Genomic DNA, 17,774 nt, shown 5'->3' with positions numbered 1-17,774 from the left:
GCCGAGATCGTGCCATTGCACTCCAGCCTGGGCCACAAAGTGAGACTCCGTCTCAAAAATATAAAGAAATAAATAAAAAGTGAGGCCAGAATAACTTTGTCCTGTTTTACAAATATTCTGCGGCATGTTTACAAATACACCCAAGGGCTTCCTGGGTGCCAGACACGGTGCTAAACACTGGAGCCTGACGCTCTTGATCTCACAGCTGAAGCAGATTTTATTTTACAAATGAGGACGCGGCAGGAGGGAGAGACTGCCTGGCTCCCACGGCTGCTTGGAGCTGGTGCTTGAACCCACTCGTCCTCACATCAGTTAGTCTGGTCTCATGCGGTCCCGGCCCCGGCGAGCTTCGGCGGAAGCAGGACGTATTCATAAGTAACACAGTGAGGAGTGAGATGGTAGCTGTGGCAGGGGCCAGCAGGGGAAGGCGGTGGCTGGACAGGGAATTCCAGCCGGCTGGGGACTCCAGGAAAACTAGGAATCAAGCAGGCAAAGGTGGAGAGCAGTCAACACTCCCCTGCAGGGAAGACGAGGGAGCCCGGGATGGTGGAGCGGCCCTGAGGCCGAGGAAGCGGAGTGGGAAGCAGAGCTGCGGGGGCCGGGCCCTTTTCCCTGGGTCAGCGGTTCTGCGTTATCCCCAGAGGGCTGGGGACCCCTGAAGCGTTTGGTGGGGAGGGGGCTGAGAAGGCATCTCTGCGTGGGGCGGCCTGCAGATGCCGGGGCCTGTACCGGAACTGTCTGGGTCAAGGGCCTGGAGAAGGTCCTCTCCAGAGAACACGGGGCTCAGCAACAGACTCCACTTGGCCCTGGCCACGGTCCAAAGGTGGGGGTCAACTGGCCTCTTTGGGGAGAGTCCAGGCGGCCCTTGGCCCTCTGGAAGCCTCCGCACTCAGGCAGCCAGGGCCGGCTGAATGGGCTTCTGTGGCCCCTCAATAGGCCTTTCATCCACTCGTGCCTCGCAGAGCCTCTCCCAGAGCCTCTCTAGCTAAGGGCCTCCCTCCCTCGGGGCACAGCAAACAAAGGCACCGTCCAGGGAGGCCCCAGCTGCCCGAGGCACTCGGAGGAAGAGAGCTGGACCACTGGGTCCCCACGTGAGCAGTGCCATGTCCTCTCCTCTGACCAAAGGGAAGCGTGGGCTCTCCACTGTGCGTGCCTAAAACCCCTGCCTAGTTCCACATCTTCCTCTGGAAGAAGTCCAGGCTCCCTTACCAGGCAAGCCAGGCTCTCCAGGCAGCCCCCGCCCTCTGCCGTGTGGTCCCCAATGTTCCAGTCATCCTCGGCCCTTCTTCCCTGACCAAACACCCTGCATCCCCCCGGGAGGCCTTGCTCCCTCTCAGCAGGTCTCGACCACACCACAGGGCACAGGACACGGGCACGGCGCCCATTCCAACTTGGCCTGTGCAAGTCAGCTCAGTGGCCACCTCCACAGTCACCCCCTAGGGGTGCCTTCCTTACCACCCCACCCCAGCACCGGCCTTCCCTGACCCAGATAGGGCCCTTGCAAGGCATCCTGAGTGCTGCTTGTGCCACGCGCACCTGACCCCGTTGCCTCACTTGATCTTCACAAAGATCCTGACAGGTAAGAATAATTCCCTTCATTTACCTGATGAGGAACTTGGGACTCAAGGCCTGAGCACCTGGTCTGCAGTCGCTCCGCTGGCATGGGTCAGGGCCAGACCACAGTCCCACCTGCCTGCAGAGCCATGCTCCCGGCTCCACACTGCAGACTTGTCACACTGGTTCCTAACTACCTGTCCCGAGGGCTCCTCCCCACCCATAAAAGCCCCCTGCTGGCAGGGCGTCCGGGGCCCAGTGCAGGGCAGTATCCACCACAGGGAGCCAGTGAATGATGACAAACACAGGACATGCACAGGACATGCCGAGCCCCGTCCTCAGTGCGCTCAGAGAACACGCGGCAGCCTCTCCACTCACCCCCAGCTGATGGCAGGCAGAACTTTATTCATCGGCCCGTCTTAGACTTGCACGACGTTGTGAAATACTCAAAGTGCTTTCACAATCCCCAGGCCACATCTGTGACCGCCTAATAGCAATTTTACAGTTAAGGAAACCAAGGTCTTTAAGTCTGGGTACCTGGCAAGCTTGTGGGAGCTGGGCTTCATATCCAGTTCCACCGGCCTGCTCTGCCCCAGGCACTGTGTGAGGTCCTGGGGGACAAAGGAGAATAAACCCTGACCTTAGGCGCCTTGTATGGGGTGGAGGCTCCCGCTGGATTGGGGCTCCCATAAAGCGTCCTTTATCCTCCTCCAAGCAGCAATTTCCACAATCCCCCCCCACCTCCTGTGACCACTGCACCTGCCGCCCCCGCACCCCACAGCTGTTTCCAGTTTCAATATCTCCTAAGCACAATCATCAAGCCGAAACAGTGGCTCCAGATTCAAATTCCCGTCTTCTGTGAGATCATCCTCACGTGGGCCTTATCCAAGCTCCTAACTCACTGACTGCTCGACACAGAAAACCGCCTCCTACGCAACCGGCTGACCACTTCCTGAGTAACTTCTCAGGCCTCTCCCTGATCCTCAGGCAAAGGTGCCCCATCTCAGCCAGGAGCCCGCACTGCCAGCTTCCCCGCCCTCTCCTCCACTGCCTGGGCTTGAGGTCACCCGGCCACCGCCCAGTCATCATTCCACCTCCTCCCACCTCCATGCCAGCTCTGTGGCACAAGGAAGTCCCAGAACCCTTGAACCTTGAGGCTGACCCACGCCCCCAGCTCATGATACCTGCGGAGACGCCAAACCCTGGCGGAGGAACTCAGGCCACGTGCTTCAGCCGCCTCCTCACTCCTCCACTCCCCACTCTGTGACTGGGCCCTGAGCCAGGAGCCAGGCACACACCTGGACCCATCTGCCCAGTGCCACCCGCCCCTGTGCCCAACACTCGGCCCATGGCAGGCGCTCAGTGTGCAGGCCCACGTGTACTAGGTGCAAGGCGATGACACACCACACGGGAAAAGGACACAAGGCACCTTCTGGACCCTTCTGCGGCTCTGCCTTCCCAGGGGTCTCAGCCCCCTGCTCAATCTGATGCTCTCTGCAGGCAGCGTCCTCCTCAGAAATACCCACTCCCACACCAACCCACATTCCTAGCCCTCCTCTACTCTGACTTCTGAGACTCCCTTCATTGTGAAAACCAGGGGGGTGGGCTCTGCCTCGTACACTATGCCAGGACAGGCCCACCCAGAAAAAAAGGGCATCAAGTGCCCTTCCCTGGAGAAAGGCAGGGCCAGCCTCGAATCCAGGAGAATTAGGTCCAACATCCCCTGCTGCTCTGGGACCCCGCAGAAGTGCTTTGGCCTGAGTCCCATTGTCTCCCTCCACCAACAGAGACAACACCCCTCTCGTCACTGGGCTGTCACTGGAATGAAATGCTGCTGATACAATGCTTGAGGAAATGAACTCCCCTCTGTAAAGGCGACGGAACTTGCTCTGGCTCCAAGTGTCCCTGGGGGAGAATGGGCCCCACTGAACTACAGGGAAGGATCCCGGACGCAGTGCCTTCTTGTCGCAGCCTGACAGAGGTGACCTCATCCCTGCACCCTAAAGCAGCAGCAGCTCCGGCTGGGGCTGATTCATCCGGGTTTGCTGCAGGGAGAGCGCTCCTGGGAGCTGAGCAGCAGCTCACGAGCTCCCACTGTGTGCAGGGGCAGCTCCCTCCTCCCAGGGTCAGGATAAATCTGGAATCCTAGACCCCCGCACCCCTGGTAGGCGCGCGGTCTCAGGGATGGCCCAGGTCAGCACCGGCCAATGGAGACAGTCCATGGGCCGGCAGGAGGGACCTGCAGACAGAGCTGGGGGTTTGGGGGAGGAAACCTACGACCCAAAGGGTGAAGTCACAGTTCACAGGGTTGTGGGATGACAGGGTTCCGATTTCCATTTTGTGGGGCCAGAGTGGGGTGTGATTCTTCTTGCTTGTCTTAATTCCTTCACTTCTGATGTCCCCGAACCCCAGCACACACAGCGTCCCCCTCCCTGAGCAGCTGGTCCTGCCTGTCCACAGTGCTTTTTACAACTGGCTTGGTTTCAAGTGGTTAAGAGTGTGGACCAGTGAACATGTGTCCCAGGACCTTGGCTGTGAGCAGTGACCAGGTCCACCTTCTTCTCCCTACGTAATAAAAGGAAACTGAGGCACAGCTCTGCCACCTGTCACAGGCAGTCTCCATGACATGCTCTGAGGCTGTAGGTCTGACCCTCACTCCCTCCCCAGGTAGAGACAGAGCAGTAAGCAGTCCTACTCTGCAACGGGGAACGGAGCCCAGAGGGCTACAGGGACTTCCCTGAAGCGGCTCCGCAAATCACTGTGCGAACCTTCGTTGCCCTTTTCCTGCCGCCTCTGCTCAGGCGGGGGCCCTGTGTGGGCAATGCCTCGCTCAAGGACCAGTTCCCCAACAAATGATCACCTCTTCACCCGAAAGATCCCTCTCCACCCACCCACCACCACACGCGCCCCTAGGCAGCTCCCCCGTCACTCCCAGGGGCCTGCGCCCAGGCATCCATCTACTCTGAGCTGGCGCAAGGGACGAAGAGCCGGAGCCCTGGAGGGGAGCTCAGGTGGGAGAGGGACAGGAGCCACACACGGGGGGCTATGTAGAGTCACAGCACTGGGGCAGGAATCAACAGGTGCCACCAAGAACAAGCGGAGCGGTGGCCGATTCCACCAATGGGTCAGGAGGAGGCCACAGAAGGGCCCTAGAGACGAGAGCTGAGGACCACACCCCTTCGCCAACAATGGGGTGAGGAGGGTGATTCCAAGCAACATGTGGAGGGGTCCTCGGGAAACCCCCTGCAACGTCTTATGGCTGCGGCACAGGGGTCAGCTGGGGCAGGTCACCAAGGGTCTTGGACTATATGCCTGGCAGACATAGGAAGCTGAGGCAGGAGAATCGCTTCAACCCAGGAGGCAGAGGTTGCAGTGAGCCGAGATTGCACCACTGCACTCCAGCCTGGGCAATAGAACAAGACTCCATCTCAAAAAAAAAAAGAAAAAAAAAAGAAAATACACAGGTTGAGCCCATTTCTTTGGATCTTCATTTCCTTATGAAGGCTCCTGTATCATGTAAAACTCATACTAAATTACACTTTTCTCTTGTCTGCCTTCTGTTATAGGAACCTCAGCCTTGAACCTAAGGTGGGAAGAAAGAAATTTTTCATCTCCTACATTGGCAGTGGGGCCTGGAGATCCAAGGGATGTCTGGGCTGGTCCCAGCGATGTGTGTGAGCAGGATACAGAGGCAGGGGCGAGAAACCAGAGGCACGAACGATCAGCCTGCACCAGTCTGCCACCACCCTCTCCCCAGTGAGCGCCAGGCTCCCAGGAGTCAGATCAACCCTAGTTTAGCACTGCATTTCCAGGGCTCCAGACATCAAGAGGTTCTTAAAGGTGTGAACATGGGCCGGGTGCAGTGGCTCACGCCTGTAATCCAAACACTTTGGGAGGCCGAGGCAGGTGGATCACCTGAGGTCAGGAGTTCAAGACCAGCCTGGCCAACATGGCAAAACCCTGTCTCTACTAAAAATACAAAAAGTTAGCCAGGCGTGGTGGCAGGCGCCTGTAATCCCAGCTACTCAGGAGGCTGAGGCAGGAGAATCACTTGAACCCAGGGGGTGGAGGGTGCAGTGAGCCGAGACGGTGCCACTGCACTCCAGCCTGGGCGACAGTGACACAGTCAGGAACGGCCACGTGGGGACATACGGGACGATGCAAGTGGGGAGAGGAGACAGCCCAGGCACAGCCTGGACCTCAGCCATAGCTGGCTGAGGGGCAAGGGAGGGCTGACTCTTGGCCTGCGGCTGAGGCGTGCCGGGGAGAGCAGACACGGGGCGGGCAGCGAGTCCCGTCTTGGTCAGGCTGAGCTGGAGGTGCCCGAGACACACATAGGTGGGAGCAAATGTCCGAGGGTCAGTTGGTGATAGGGTTCAGGCCACATTACGCCAAAAAACACGCTGGCATTTGAGAAAATAGCAGAAGCAGGAAGGTCTCTCTCACCCCCTCTGCCCTTCTCCCTGAAGCAGGTCATAAGACCCTCATGTGAGAGGCACCCTCTCTGTCTGGAGGAAGAGAGCATTCCCCATCTCTGAAGACACAGGGATTAGTTGAGAGAAGAATCTCAACAAACAGGCCTTGCTAAGTGCCCCCAGTTTATTACCACCATATCACATTTTTTTTTTTTTTTTTTTTTTTTTTTTTGAGACGGAGTCTCGCTCTGTCGCCCAAGCTGGAGTGCAGTGGCCGGATCTCAGCTCACTGCAAGCTCCGCCGCCCAAGTTTACGCCATTCTCCTGCCTCAGCCTCCCGAGTAGCTGGGACTACAGGCGCCTGCCACCTCGCCCGGCTAGTTTTTTGTATTTTTTTAGTAGAGACGGAGTTTCACCGTGTTAGCCAGGATGGTCTTGATCTCCTGACCTCGTGATCCACCCGTCTCGGCCTCCCAAAGTGCTGGGATTACAGGCTTGAGCCACCGCGCCCGGCCTTTTTTTTTTTTTGAGATGGTGTCTTGCTTTGTCGCCCAGGCTAGAGTGCAGTGGCGCCATCTCGGCTCACTGCAACCTCTGCCTTCCAGGTTCAAGCGATTCTCCTGCCTTAGCCTCCCGAGTAGCTGGGATTACAGGCACCTGCCACCACACCCGGCTAATTTTTAGATCACCTCGTGATCCACCCACCTCGGCCTCCCAAAGTGCTAGGATTACAGGCGTGAGCCACCTCGCCCAGCCCAGATCACACTTCTTTATCCAATCAGACCCCTCCATAATTACCCACTTCTTTATAAAACCTAGCACAGAAAATAAACAGGCTGAGGCTGGGCGCAGTGTCTCATACCTGTAATCCCAGCACTTTGGGAGACTGAGGCAGGTGGATCACCTGAGGTCAGGGGTTTGAGACCGGCCTGACCAACATGGTGAAACCCTGTCTCTACTAAAAATACATAAAAATTAGCCAGGCATGGTGGTAGCCGTCTATAATCCCAGCTGCTCAGGAAGCTGAGGCAGGAGAATTGCTTGAACCCAGGATGGGCAGAGGTTGCAGTGAGCCGAGATTGCACCACTGCATTCCAGCCTGGGCAATAGAACAAGACTCCATCTCAAAAGAAAAAAAAAAGAAAAAAAAAAAAGAAAAGAAAAGAAAGCAAACACACAGGTTGAGCCCATTTCTTTGGATCTTCATTTCCTTATGAAGGCTCCTGTATCATGTAAAACTCATACTAAATTACACTTTTCTCTTGTCTGCCTTTTGTTATAGGAACCTCAGCCCTGAACCTAAGGTGGGAAGAAAGACATTTTTCATCTCCTACATTGGCAGTGGGGCCTGGAGATCCGAGGGATGTCTGGGCTGGTCCCAGCGATGTGTGTGAGCAGGATACAGAGGCAGGGGCGAGAAACCAGAGGCACGAACGATCAGCCTGCACCAGCCTGCCACCACCCGCTCCCCAGTGAGCGCCAAGCTCCCAGGAGTCAGATCAACCCTAATTCAGCACTGCATTTTCAGGGCTCCAGAAATATGACCTCCATGAATGACACAATGGTGACTACGAATATATAAAAATGTACACTCAGACGGGGCAAAAACTGCAGAGAAGGTAAGAAGGGTCTTGATTGGCTGTTGTTGCCTATGAAGCAAGGTTTCAGAAAGAACTAGAAGGCAGAAGCCCAGTCCAGGGCCACCTCACCCCAGGTCCGCCTATCACTCTGAGGCTTGGTCCCCCCTCTGTAAACAGGACAACACCCCTCTTGCCTTCTGCTCAGCACTGCTCTGAAGACACACGAGGGTGTGCAGGGCAGCACTTCTCTATCATAATTACATGGATAATCCACACGCTTCATAACATGTGGACTTGTATTCTGCTCTTCTCTCTTTCTCTGCCATAAGTGTTGCTCCAAGTGTGAAAAGCATTTTTCAAGATTCAAAGGACATCCCAATACAAAGCATTTTTACATTAAAGATAACGGACACGTGGTGTGAGGGAACTTTGCCTGTCGTTCCTCACCTGCACCACGGGGCAACAGGCAGCACTGGTGAGATCCGGCAGCCAGCCCTCCCGATTCGTCACCCTGTTTGAGCCAGTCAGGGTCCACTGTGAGTCTCCCCTACCTGTCTGTCAGGGATAGGGCTAGGCTGGTTGAATTCTGGGACGTTCTCTCCATCCCAGCTCCCCCAGGACGTGCTGTGACCCAGAGGGCGTTCTACTGCCTGAGCCAAAACTGGGACACTGGGAGCAAACTGCCCCCCTACCTTGGGAGGATCGAGCTCATCAGGCACAGGAAGCCCGGAGTCAGATCTTCTCCCAGGAGGATGCCCATCCTGCAGAGTGGGCCGGGCAGGGACCGGCTCCAGGGGAGGCTGGCCCTCTGCCTCTCCATGTGGTGGGGCTGAGCCAGGGCTCCGTACTTGACCTCAGCCTCCGTCTCCCTGATGTGCAGAGTTCGGCTTTGACTCATGGGCACAGGTGTCTCTGGGGGTGAGGAAGGGACCCTGTGGAGCATTTATTTTCCCACCCACCCCCTGCCAGGTATCAAAGTTGACGACATTAAGGTTCGTGCTGTTGGGGCTTAGGCAGGTCCAAGGACAGGTGGCTGGAAGCAGGCCAAGTCAGGAGGGTGGAGGAAGGCATCACAGCCAGTCCCCTCCTGCTTCTGAGCCTCGGCGGCCCCATCTATCAAATGGGGGCAGGGGTGGTAAACAGCCCAGTGGCCACCAACCCCGGCTGACACAGCCAGACACGGAATGAATTACACCACAGGCTCCAGGATCCCCCGGAGGACTTTCATTCGGATGCCCAGGTCAGGGGAAGGAGTGGGCATTTTGTTTTCGAGTTCCCCAGGGTTCTGTGCTCTGGACACGGTGTGGTACAGAGTGGGTAGACTGAGGCAGGCGGGGTGTTCCAAGGAGTGGAGGCTGAGGTTCAAGTGGAACAAGTAAGCACAGGTGCTGGGTCGAGTTCCCCAGCACGGGCCACGCAGGGCATGCAGCCCCACTTCTGAGGGGTCGGTAGGCCTGGATGGGAAAGGTCCCCTTAGCACAGGAGCCGCAGCCATAAGGGCCCAGAGGCAGACATCACCTGGGACGTCTGGGAAATCACATCCAGTCAAAACACGCTTCAAAGTCAGCTGCAGAACAGCCCTGGTGCCCACCTGGGTGGCAGGACCTTCACCGGATTCTGACTTACCCAGGGCCCTGGTGGCTGCTCTCAGGACGCTGGGAGGGTGGGCAGGACAGCCGGGTTTGGGTGATGGGCAGCGAGCTCTGCCCTCTTAGGAAGCTGAGTGCACCAGACCCAAGCTGCTGGAAATGACCGAGGGAAGGTCTACCCAACCCTCTGAGCCTCTGCTTCTTCCCTATAAGACACGGGCTAACTCCCACCTGACGGGGGTTATGAGATTAGATGACGTATTGTTTACAAATCCCGCTTGGCCCTGCCTAGCCCAGCACTGCGTGCAGGAAGGATTGGAGGCCCAGAGGGACAAGGGCCTCCAGAGGACAGAAGAGCGGGGCTGGGGCTGCTGCTATGCACCAGGGCTTCCCCAGCCCCCACAGAACCCCTAGCGGGGAGAGCCTGGACTGGGGCTTGCAGAGCTCCTGTCTGTAGCAGTGACAGGGAGAGGCTGGTTGAATTCTGAGACGCAGGGGCCGTGGCACAAGCCAGGCACGTGTACTGACCCTGAGGGGCAAACGTCTCTGTTATCTCCGAGGCCCCGGCAAGCTGGGGCGGCCCGGAGTGAGGGGTGACCAGGAGTGGAAGGTCAGTGAGTGTGTGGGTGCAGTTGGGGAGCTGGCCCGGCCTGTGCTCGGGGCTCAGCTCCCAGGCCTCACGGTCCTCCGATGGGGAAGAGGGCACCTCTGCTTCCTGCTCTGGGAAGACAAGCCTGAAACGCCAGGGGGAGAGCTCTCGGGGGGAGAAGACGAGGTTGGAGGATCACAGACTGGCAAGGCATGGGCCCAAAGTCTAGTCGGAGGCTGGATCCTTTCTCAGCTCCTTGCATGCCCTCGGCAGAGACGCCCATCACTACGGGCTGCGGCTCACCTTCCTTCCTAGTCCACAAGCTATCTTCAAGGGTTCTCCTTAAGCCCTGTAAACACCCATCTACCACCTATGGTCCTGCCCCTGCCCTTGGGGGTCAGACAGCAGCCTCCAAGAAATGGCCTCCCAGGTTGCCAGCTTAAAGACATAATCCAAATACAGACACCTTTGCACGTAGAAAAAGCTTTGCTGCAAGTTATTTATAACAGTGAAAACTGGATCCCAGCTATGCTTCCAACCACATGAGACCAATTAAGTAAACCATGGCATGCCCACCCAACTCCGGAGCAGTCATTTACTGTTTAGAGTCAGAACATGGGAAATGTTTTAGGAACTTTAAATGAAAAAGCGTGATTAAGAAACCTGTATAGAGGATCAAGTACTCTTCTAAAAACCTCTGGAAAGACCAGCGGGCGGGACTTTGCAAAGTTAATAGTGTGTCTCTGGGTCACTGGAAATAGGAATAATTGTTTCCTCTTATTTTCCAGTTTCTGTAACGTGCATGTAACTTTTTTAATTAGAAAAAAATTTGGGAAATCTGAGGATGTTTAACAAGTCTCCTGCTCAGGGCTTCTTTACAGCAGCCTAGTGGTGCGGCTGATACGAGCCTCCCCAGCTCGATGGAGGAGGCAAGGAGACCCAGGACAGTGAGGGAACGGCTCATGCCGCAGAAGTTCTCTGCAGAAGGCTGGAAGCCAGGGGCGGGAATGACTCCCCAAGGCCCAGAGCAGGGCAGCACAGCATTCTCACCCGGGCCGGTGGTGCCCATGCGGCCACTGCAGAGACGTCCGTGCAGCTGTGGTCCTCGGCCTCTTTAAAGTGTGAGGTCCAGCGTCCTCAGGTTCCCCCCGAAAGGACACAGAGTCTCAGCCTCAGGAGAGGGCCTCCCGGGCTGCTCCAACCCCAGGAACGGCTAGAGGCCGGAACCCACAACCCTTAAAATAGGCCCAGGAACCGAAAGAGGCTCTGCTGCCATGCCACACGGCCACACTTCCTCCCCACTGTGCTGGCCCACAACCAGCTCTGACTGTCTTGGGGTTGGAGGGCCCCAAGGAGCCCAGGGAGACCTTCCGCATTGACTCAAAGCAGCCTGAGCGTCAGGGTGCAAATACAACCCTAATTCCACGTGCAGGCACTGGGCCAGGTGCTTTGTATCCTGGATGACAACAGCAGCCTGGACTGCACCCGACTCCACGCCAGGGGTTTGTGCTGAGCCTGTACCTGCCATGTCTCATTTACCCCGTCACTTCTCTCATACAATCCCCAAGTCCCTAGAGAGTTTGTGGTCTCCAGTCTACAGATGAGGACACTGAGGCCCGAGGGCTGGAGTGCTTAGCCAGGGCTCACAGTCTTCCTTTCCAGCAGCACCTCCCACGAAAAGCCCCCAGCCCCCATCACTTATGCCCAGCTACACCTGGCCTAGCAAAGTGATGGGGGTTGGGGGAGGTGAAGGGGGCACAGCGCTCTTCCCCACTCGCAGGCCCAGCACACGCAGGTGTTCAGCATAGAGGCAAGGCCGTCTCCCTCACTCCTCGGGCCCATTCCACGAACCCTTCCGGGACGGCTATTTGCATATGACGGGCCTCAGCTGGAATGGCAGCCTGCCACCTGCCAGCCACGTGGCTGTGGGTGCATCCCTCCCCGCTCTGAAGCTCAGCTTCCTCACCTGCAAAATGAGGTCAGGACAGAACCCACCTCTCCAGGAGCGGGGCTGAAGGCAACGCGGCAGGTGTCAGGCATCGGCTCGCGGCAGGCACGCAGCATCCTCTGCACTGGTGGCCCCTCCCGTGCAGCCGCTCCACAAATCACACCTGCAGGGCTCTCTGAGGCCAGAGCTGGGAAACACCAAGTTCTCAGCCAGGGAGTACTCCAGCCTCGACTTCCACAGCCCCGCTTAGAGCCAAGTGAGCTTCTGCTCCTCCATCCACACAAGCCTACCCGGCCTCAGCCCTGCTTGAAGACTGTGCTGTCCACAAACCCCTCCCATGGGCCATGCTGGTGGTTCCATTCTCTGCGGCCTCTGGCTAAGAGCTCACAGCTCCACTGGGGCCCTGCCTCCATCCACTGTGGCCAGGCTGCCACACAACCTGAAACACCAGACCCTCAGCACAGGTCTAGGTGGGCCTCACCTCTGCGCAGGGTCAAGCAATTAAGAGCTTGGGCTCAGCAAGATTCGGCCACTCTCTGGCCTTGCAGCTGGGGGCACATTACTTCCCCCCAACCTGTGTTCCCTCATCAGAAGAAACTTTGGAGTAATCCCATGGGATTACGCCCCTTCTCTGCAGCACTCCAGACACAGGGAGAATCCCCCAGGCCACCTAAAAGGGGGTTAGCCCCAAATGCCAGGCACAAATTGCTCCAAAAATGCTCAGCTGAGGCAGGGCGCAGAGACAAGCAGCCGGATGTGGGCCCCACCTGCTCACGGCACCTCTCAGGACTCACACCGGGTCTTGGGCCCAGGTTGCGTCCACATCACCTGACCAACTGTCGGGTGGGCTGCCCCTGTTGAAAGGGGGCCTGCGTGCTTGAGCGGAGGTCCAGGACCCAGGAGGAAGTGACAGGGTTTGTCCCCCTTCGGTCCAAACGTCTGCATCGCACACCTGGGTCCTGAATCACCTGGCTTATCTGTGACCTGGAGTCACGAGCAGTGTCCTGTGGATGCAACACCAAAATCTTGCTCCGGGCAGCCGTAGCCCCGGCTGCTTCCAGCAGGGTTTGTACTTCAGCTAACAGTGACCTGTGCTTCTGGCTGTCTCCCCCATGGACTGTGCCCTCCCACAAGGCAGGAATCAGGGCCCAACACTCCTGCCCCCTCTCAGTACAGAGCAAGTGCTCAAGTCCCCTTCTACTGCAGAGGCTGCCACAGACAAGCCTCGAAAGCCAGGTGTGAATCTACAAGGTGCCTTTCATCACGAGAGCTGAGCGATGATCCCTGAGTGGGGAGGGCCAGGAGCTTTGTCCCATCTCATAGACACTGACTCCGAGAATGACAACCACTCAACCAAAGCCCAGCGTCTCCACCTGAGGCTCCCTTGACACCTTCAAAACAACCTCAGAGGACACGGCAGGATTCTGAATAACCCAAGCTTTCGCTAAACAACAACAACAACCTGGCAGATTTAAATTCACTCATACATCTAACAGGCTCCCAGAGATGTGAAGTGGAGATGATCAAACACAACCCTACCCCCACAACTTGCGCGTGTTGATGATTCCGAGGACGCAGAAGTGCTCCGGGGCTGGTGTTCTGGCTCCTCTCAGGACTCACACCTGAGAGGTGAGAGGTGCGCTCTGCTCCACTCTGGGCATCAAGTTCCTAGTAAGCTCATCCCTCACTGAACATCATGATAATCTCTCATCTGAAAAATACGACCTTTTTTTTTTTTTTTTTTAAACAGTCTCACTCTGTCTCCCAGGTTGGAGTGCAGCGGTGCGATCTCGGCTCACTGCAACCTCCGCCTCCTGGGTTCACGCCATTCTCCTGCCTCAGCCTCCTGAATAGCTGGGACTATAGGTGCCCGCCACCATGCCAGGCTGATTTTTTTTGTTGTTGTATTTTTAGTAGAGGTGGGGTTTCACCATGTTAGCCAGGCTGGTCTCGAACTCCTGACCTCATGATCCGCCCGCCTCGGCCTCCCAAAGTGTTGGGATTACAGGCGTGAGCCACCGTGCCCGGCCAAAAATGAGCCCTTCTAAGAAGTTAAGATTCCCATCTCTGTGGCCCTCCACGCCCTTCATCTGCCAGTCCAGATAATAATTTTCTCACTTGTTCACTATGTGTTTACTGGGCACCTGCTCCGTATGTGCCCCATGCTGGGCACCAAGACGAATCAGACTGGGTAATGCCTTTGAGGGCCTCACGTGCTAACTGGGAAGACAGCACACAGACCATGACAAGGCCACAGTCGTCCTGATTGTCCCGACAAACACGTCCCTGGCACAGAGAGAACACAGGCAGCACAGGACTGTGGCCTGGGAGTTGGAAAGGGTTCCCGGAGAGGCAGCATTGGAGCTGAGACTTAAAGGAAAACTTGTGGGGCACATGAGTAGGGGCGGCTTTCCTCGCAGAGAAAACAGCAGGTGTAAAGTGCAGTGCCTCAGAGCCCTGCAGGGACTGAGTTCAGCAGTAGGGGAAGAACGGAGACCTCGCACGTGTGGGAGGCCTGGAGGCCGGGAGAGGAGCCCTCAGACTCTTCATCGCTGATATGGAGATAATACTGCTCCCTGGCAAAGTCAATATTGTATCAGGATTAAATTTGCAGCATGAGGAAAGCACCCGGCACATAGTAAGCTCTCAGTAAATGCTAGGTGCCATTTTCACCGTTCACTGTTCTGGGAATGGCCCTGCAGCCTCCTTGAGGGAGGGGCTGTCTACAAGAGGAGAGAAGGTGCTCACAAGTAAAGGTGGTCAGAGGACAGTAGGTGTGTGTGGACAGGGGAGTGGGGAGGGACTGCTTGCAGCTGCTGAGCAAACAGGGCCAAGTGGCCTGCAGCAGATGGTCCCTCAGACGCATCCCAGCTCAGATATTCGGTGCCAGGTGACAGGTGGGCCTGCCAGGGTGGCACACAGTAGGTGCTCAATGAATGTTTGCAGAATGAATTAATGAGCGTGCTCCAATTTCTGCTCAGAAGTAAATCTTGACACCTTTCAGAAAGAAACCACTGAAACCTTGTCAACCATTGAAGTTCTTCTTGTCCGTTTCACTTCATAAGCACCCCCCACCCCCACCCCTCCATAAGGAAAGCTCCCCCTAGGCAGGCTAGGCTGGGGCCTGCTCACTGGGAAGCCTCTCATGCTAAGCCTGCCTCCTACAAAAGGGATTCAAATTTACTTCCTCTCCCCACTCCAGCCTCCAGGGTGTGGCCTGCTGAGGGGCTCTGAATGCCTGGGACTGCCATGTCCCGGCGGCTGTGTGACCTTAGGGGGATGCATTTGTTCTCTGGGACTCAGTTTCCCCAACGGTGAATGAAGGGGCCACGGGGTGAATCTGGAAGGCTGACATTCCCTACTCAGCAGTGCTGTCACCCCCTCAGAAATCCCCAGCCTAGCCTGGGGGTGGGGTGGGGGGTGGCTGACAATGTGGTATGAAGTCATTCCCAGCACGGAGGAGGGAGGGGTCTTTTCCATGGAGAAAATGACGAACCTGAGACGACAAAAGAGGGGGCTTCTCCTGGGCTTGAGTCTGGGCACGATCTATCAGTAATGGATTACCTCACTGGCTGGGAGACCCCACCCACACCTGCAGTCCCAGGCCCTTCCAAACAATACGAGGCACCCCCACCCCACGCCCCCCAGCAGATCCATGACTTAAGCCCAGAATCACACCGAGAGGCAGCAGGCCTTGCCCTTCAGCCAAGCGGGCGGGTTCGGGGGGCCACTGCCCAACAGGTCCTTGGATACAGCTAAGGGATGAGAGGGGCCGGCGGGTGCGGAAAGACAAAGGCTTCGGGAAGCAGGAGACAGTGGCCAGGGCACGTTCGCAGGGAGGTCCACCCAGAGCCCACGAGGGCCCGGCCCTGCAGCGCTGGGCTACGGGTGTACCCAGATCCCACGCCCACACTCCCTGCCGCCGTGCTGAAGGCCCGGGGCGGGCTTCCTGGAGAAGGAAGAAGACCCGCAGAGGCACGAAGAGGAAGGAGGGAGATGAGAGAGACACCCAGACGGACTGACAGGGGGAAACGCCGAATGAGACCCGGGCACAGGGGTGCGGGGCGCTGGTCCGACAGAAAGCAGAGACAGACCCAGACGCAGGGCGGGGGGCGCATGGGGGAAGACAGGGCACCCGGGTAGACCCAGAGACCACGACACCCGCGCAGAGACAGAGACGCGCGGGGCGCACAGAGACACGGACGCGCAGAGGCGGCCCCGGAGACGCTCACCTCCCCCGGCCCGACCTCGCCCCCAGGCCCCACTCACCGAGGCCGCAGACCTCGCGGCGCAGGCTAAGGCGGCCGCGCTCCTCCGCTATGGCACGGAGCATGTGCTGCAGCGAGCGCTCCTCGGCCTCGGCGCCGCCCGCAGGCTCGGGGGCGGCGGGGAGGGCGGGCGGCCCGGCCCGGAGCCCCGCGGGCGCGGACGCCGAGGCGCAGGCCCGGCCCGGCGGCCGCGCGGAGGCCATGCCGGGCCCCGGTTCATCGCCTGCGCCGCGCCCGCAGGGGCCCCCGGCGCGCCCCGCCGCCCCCGCCCCGGCGCAACCCGCCACGAGCACCAGGGAAGCCACAATCCGCCTCTGTGCGCGTCGCCGTCGCCGCCGCCGCCGCCACTCGCCAAGCCCAACACAGGCGAGCGAACCTCCGCGCCGCCGCCGCCCGCGCGCCCCCGGCTCCGCTCGCCCCGCCCCGGCCCGGCCCCGACCTGGCCCCGCCTCGGCCCCGCCCCAGCCCCGCCCCTGTCCCCTCCCGCCCCGCCTCTGAACGGCACGAACCCGCCCCCGGCTCCCTGGCCCCGCCCCCTGTCCTCCCTGGCCCCGCCCACTTCCAACGGCCGGTCTCCGCCGATCTTCGGATGCTCGCGACTCCCTCCTTCAAACCGCTCGCGGGGTCCCGCCTCCACACACGGCCCTAAACGCCCCGCCAGCAGGATCACGCCTCTGAGCCCCTTCCGCCGCCCCTTCAGGGCCCCTGTCCCCTCCCCCGCTGCTGCCCCACGGGATGTGTACTTTGTCACCCGCCCTGTGCGTTGCCACCTCCACCGAGTCCCCTCTGCTGACTTCTGGGAACTTCCCACCTGGTTTCTGCTGGGAATTTCTTCCGCAGAACCCCTCAAGAGGTCACCTGCCCCCAGAAGGTGGTCTCCTGGGGGACACCGTGGCAAAGCCCTTCCAGCCCCCTTCCTCTGCACCTGGCACAGTGCAGTGTTGCGCCTCCACTTCCTCGGCTGCACCATGGGGGACCTTTCCCTGCCTTGCCTCCCCAACATGGGGGAGTGTTGATGAAGTGGGAGGTATGAGGTTAGCTGGGCGTGTCACCCTGATGAAGCCAGGTCTGGCCAGCATCCCTCCGTGTGCTGGTTGTGACTGATACAGGAAGACCCTGGAGAAGCAGCCAGTGGCCTCCCCAAACCTCATGCCTGGTGGTCCATTTCCAAGAACAGGGGAGATGGAGAGACCAGCATTGATTTCCAGGTCTCTCCAAAGCTAAATCTACGCCGCTCCCCGCATTCACAGCCTCTGTGCAGACCCCCAGACCCATCAAGGCCCCCCTTCCCTCTGTCTAGAGTCCTCTTCTCCCCATTCCTGTGTAACTTGCTTCCTCATTTCCTTTGCGGCCGGAGTGTCACCTCCTCAAAGAACCTCCCCTGACCGCCTTCCCTCCCTCTCTCTTCCCTTAGTCTGTTTCTCCGTCACAGGGTGACACTTGCCTCCTCCCGACACATTGGATACCTGTGGGTTCTGCTTATTGTCTTCTCCACCGAGGGAGGGGCCTATCTACTACACGGCTGTAATCCCAGTACCCTGGGCATTGCCTGGCACACATGAGACACCCAATAAATAAATACAGGCTGCAGGCAGGGCACAGTGGCTCATGCCTGTAATCCCAGCACTTTGGGAGGCTGAGGTAGGCGAACTGCCTGAGGTCAGGAGCTTCAGAACAGCCTGGCTAAAATGGTGAAACCCCATCTTTACTAAAAATACAAAAATTAACCGGACGTGGTGGCACACATCTGTAATCCCAGCTACTCTGGAGGCTGAGGCAGGAGAATTGCTTGAACCCGGGAGGTGGAGGCTGCAGTGAGCCAAGATCCTGC

At 58.2% G+C, this 17,774-nt stretch overlaps 1 protein-coding gene across 1 annotated transcript in view; it reads right to left on the bottom strand.

The window, feature by feature from the left end:
- Positions 1–16,358, bottom strand: part of KIAA0930 (KIAA0930 ortholog) — a 47,138-nt gene extending 30,780 nt beyond the window's left edge. The window contains exon 1 of the mRNA XM_045363460.3: positions 15,945–16,358. Coding sequence (XP_045219395.2) covers positions 15,945–16,146 — 202 coding nt within the window. The 5' untranslated portion in view covers positions 16,147–16,358. The remainder of the gene's footprint in view (positions 1–15,944) is intronic.
- Positions 16,359–17,774: the final 1,416 nt, after the last annotated feature.

This window comes from Macaca fascicularis, chromosome 10, assembly GCF_037993035.2.
Source record: "Macaca fascicularis isolate 582-1 chromosome 10, T2T-MFA8v1.1".
Lineage (NCBI taxonomy): Eukaryota > Metazoa > Chordata > Mammalia > Primates > Cercopithecidae > Macaca > Macaca fascicularis.
Note: the sequence above shows the minus strand (reverse complement) of the source record. Positions and strands in the feature narration are given on the sequence as shown.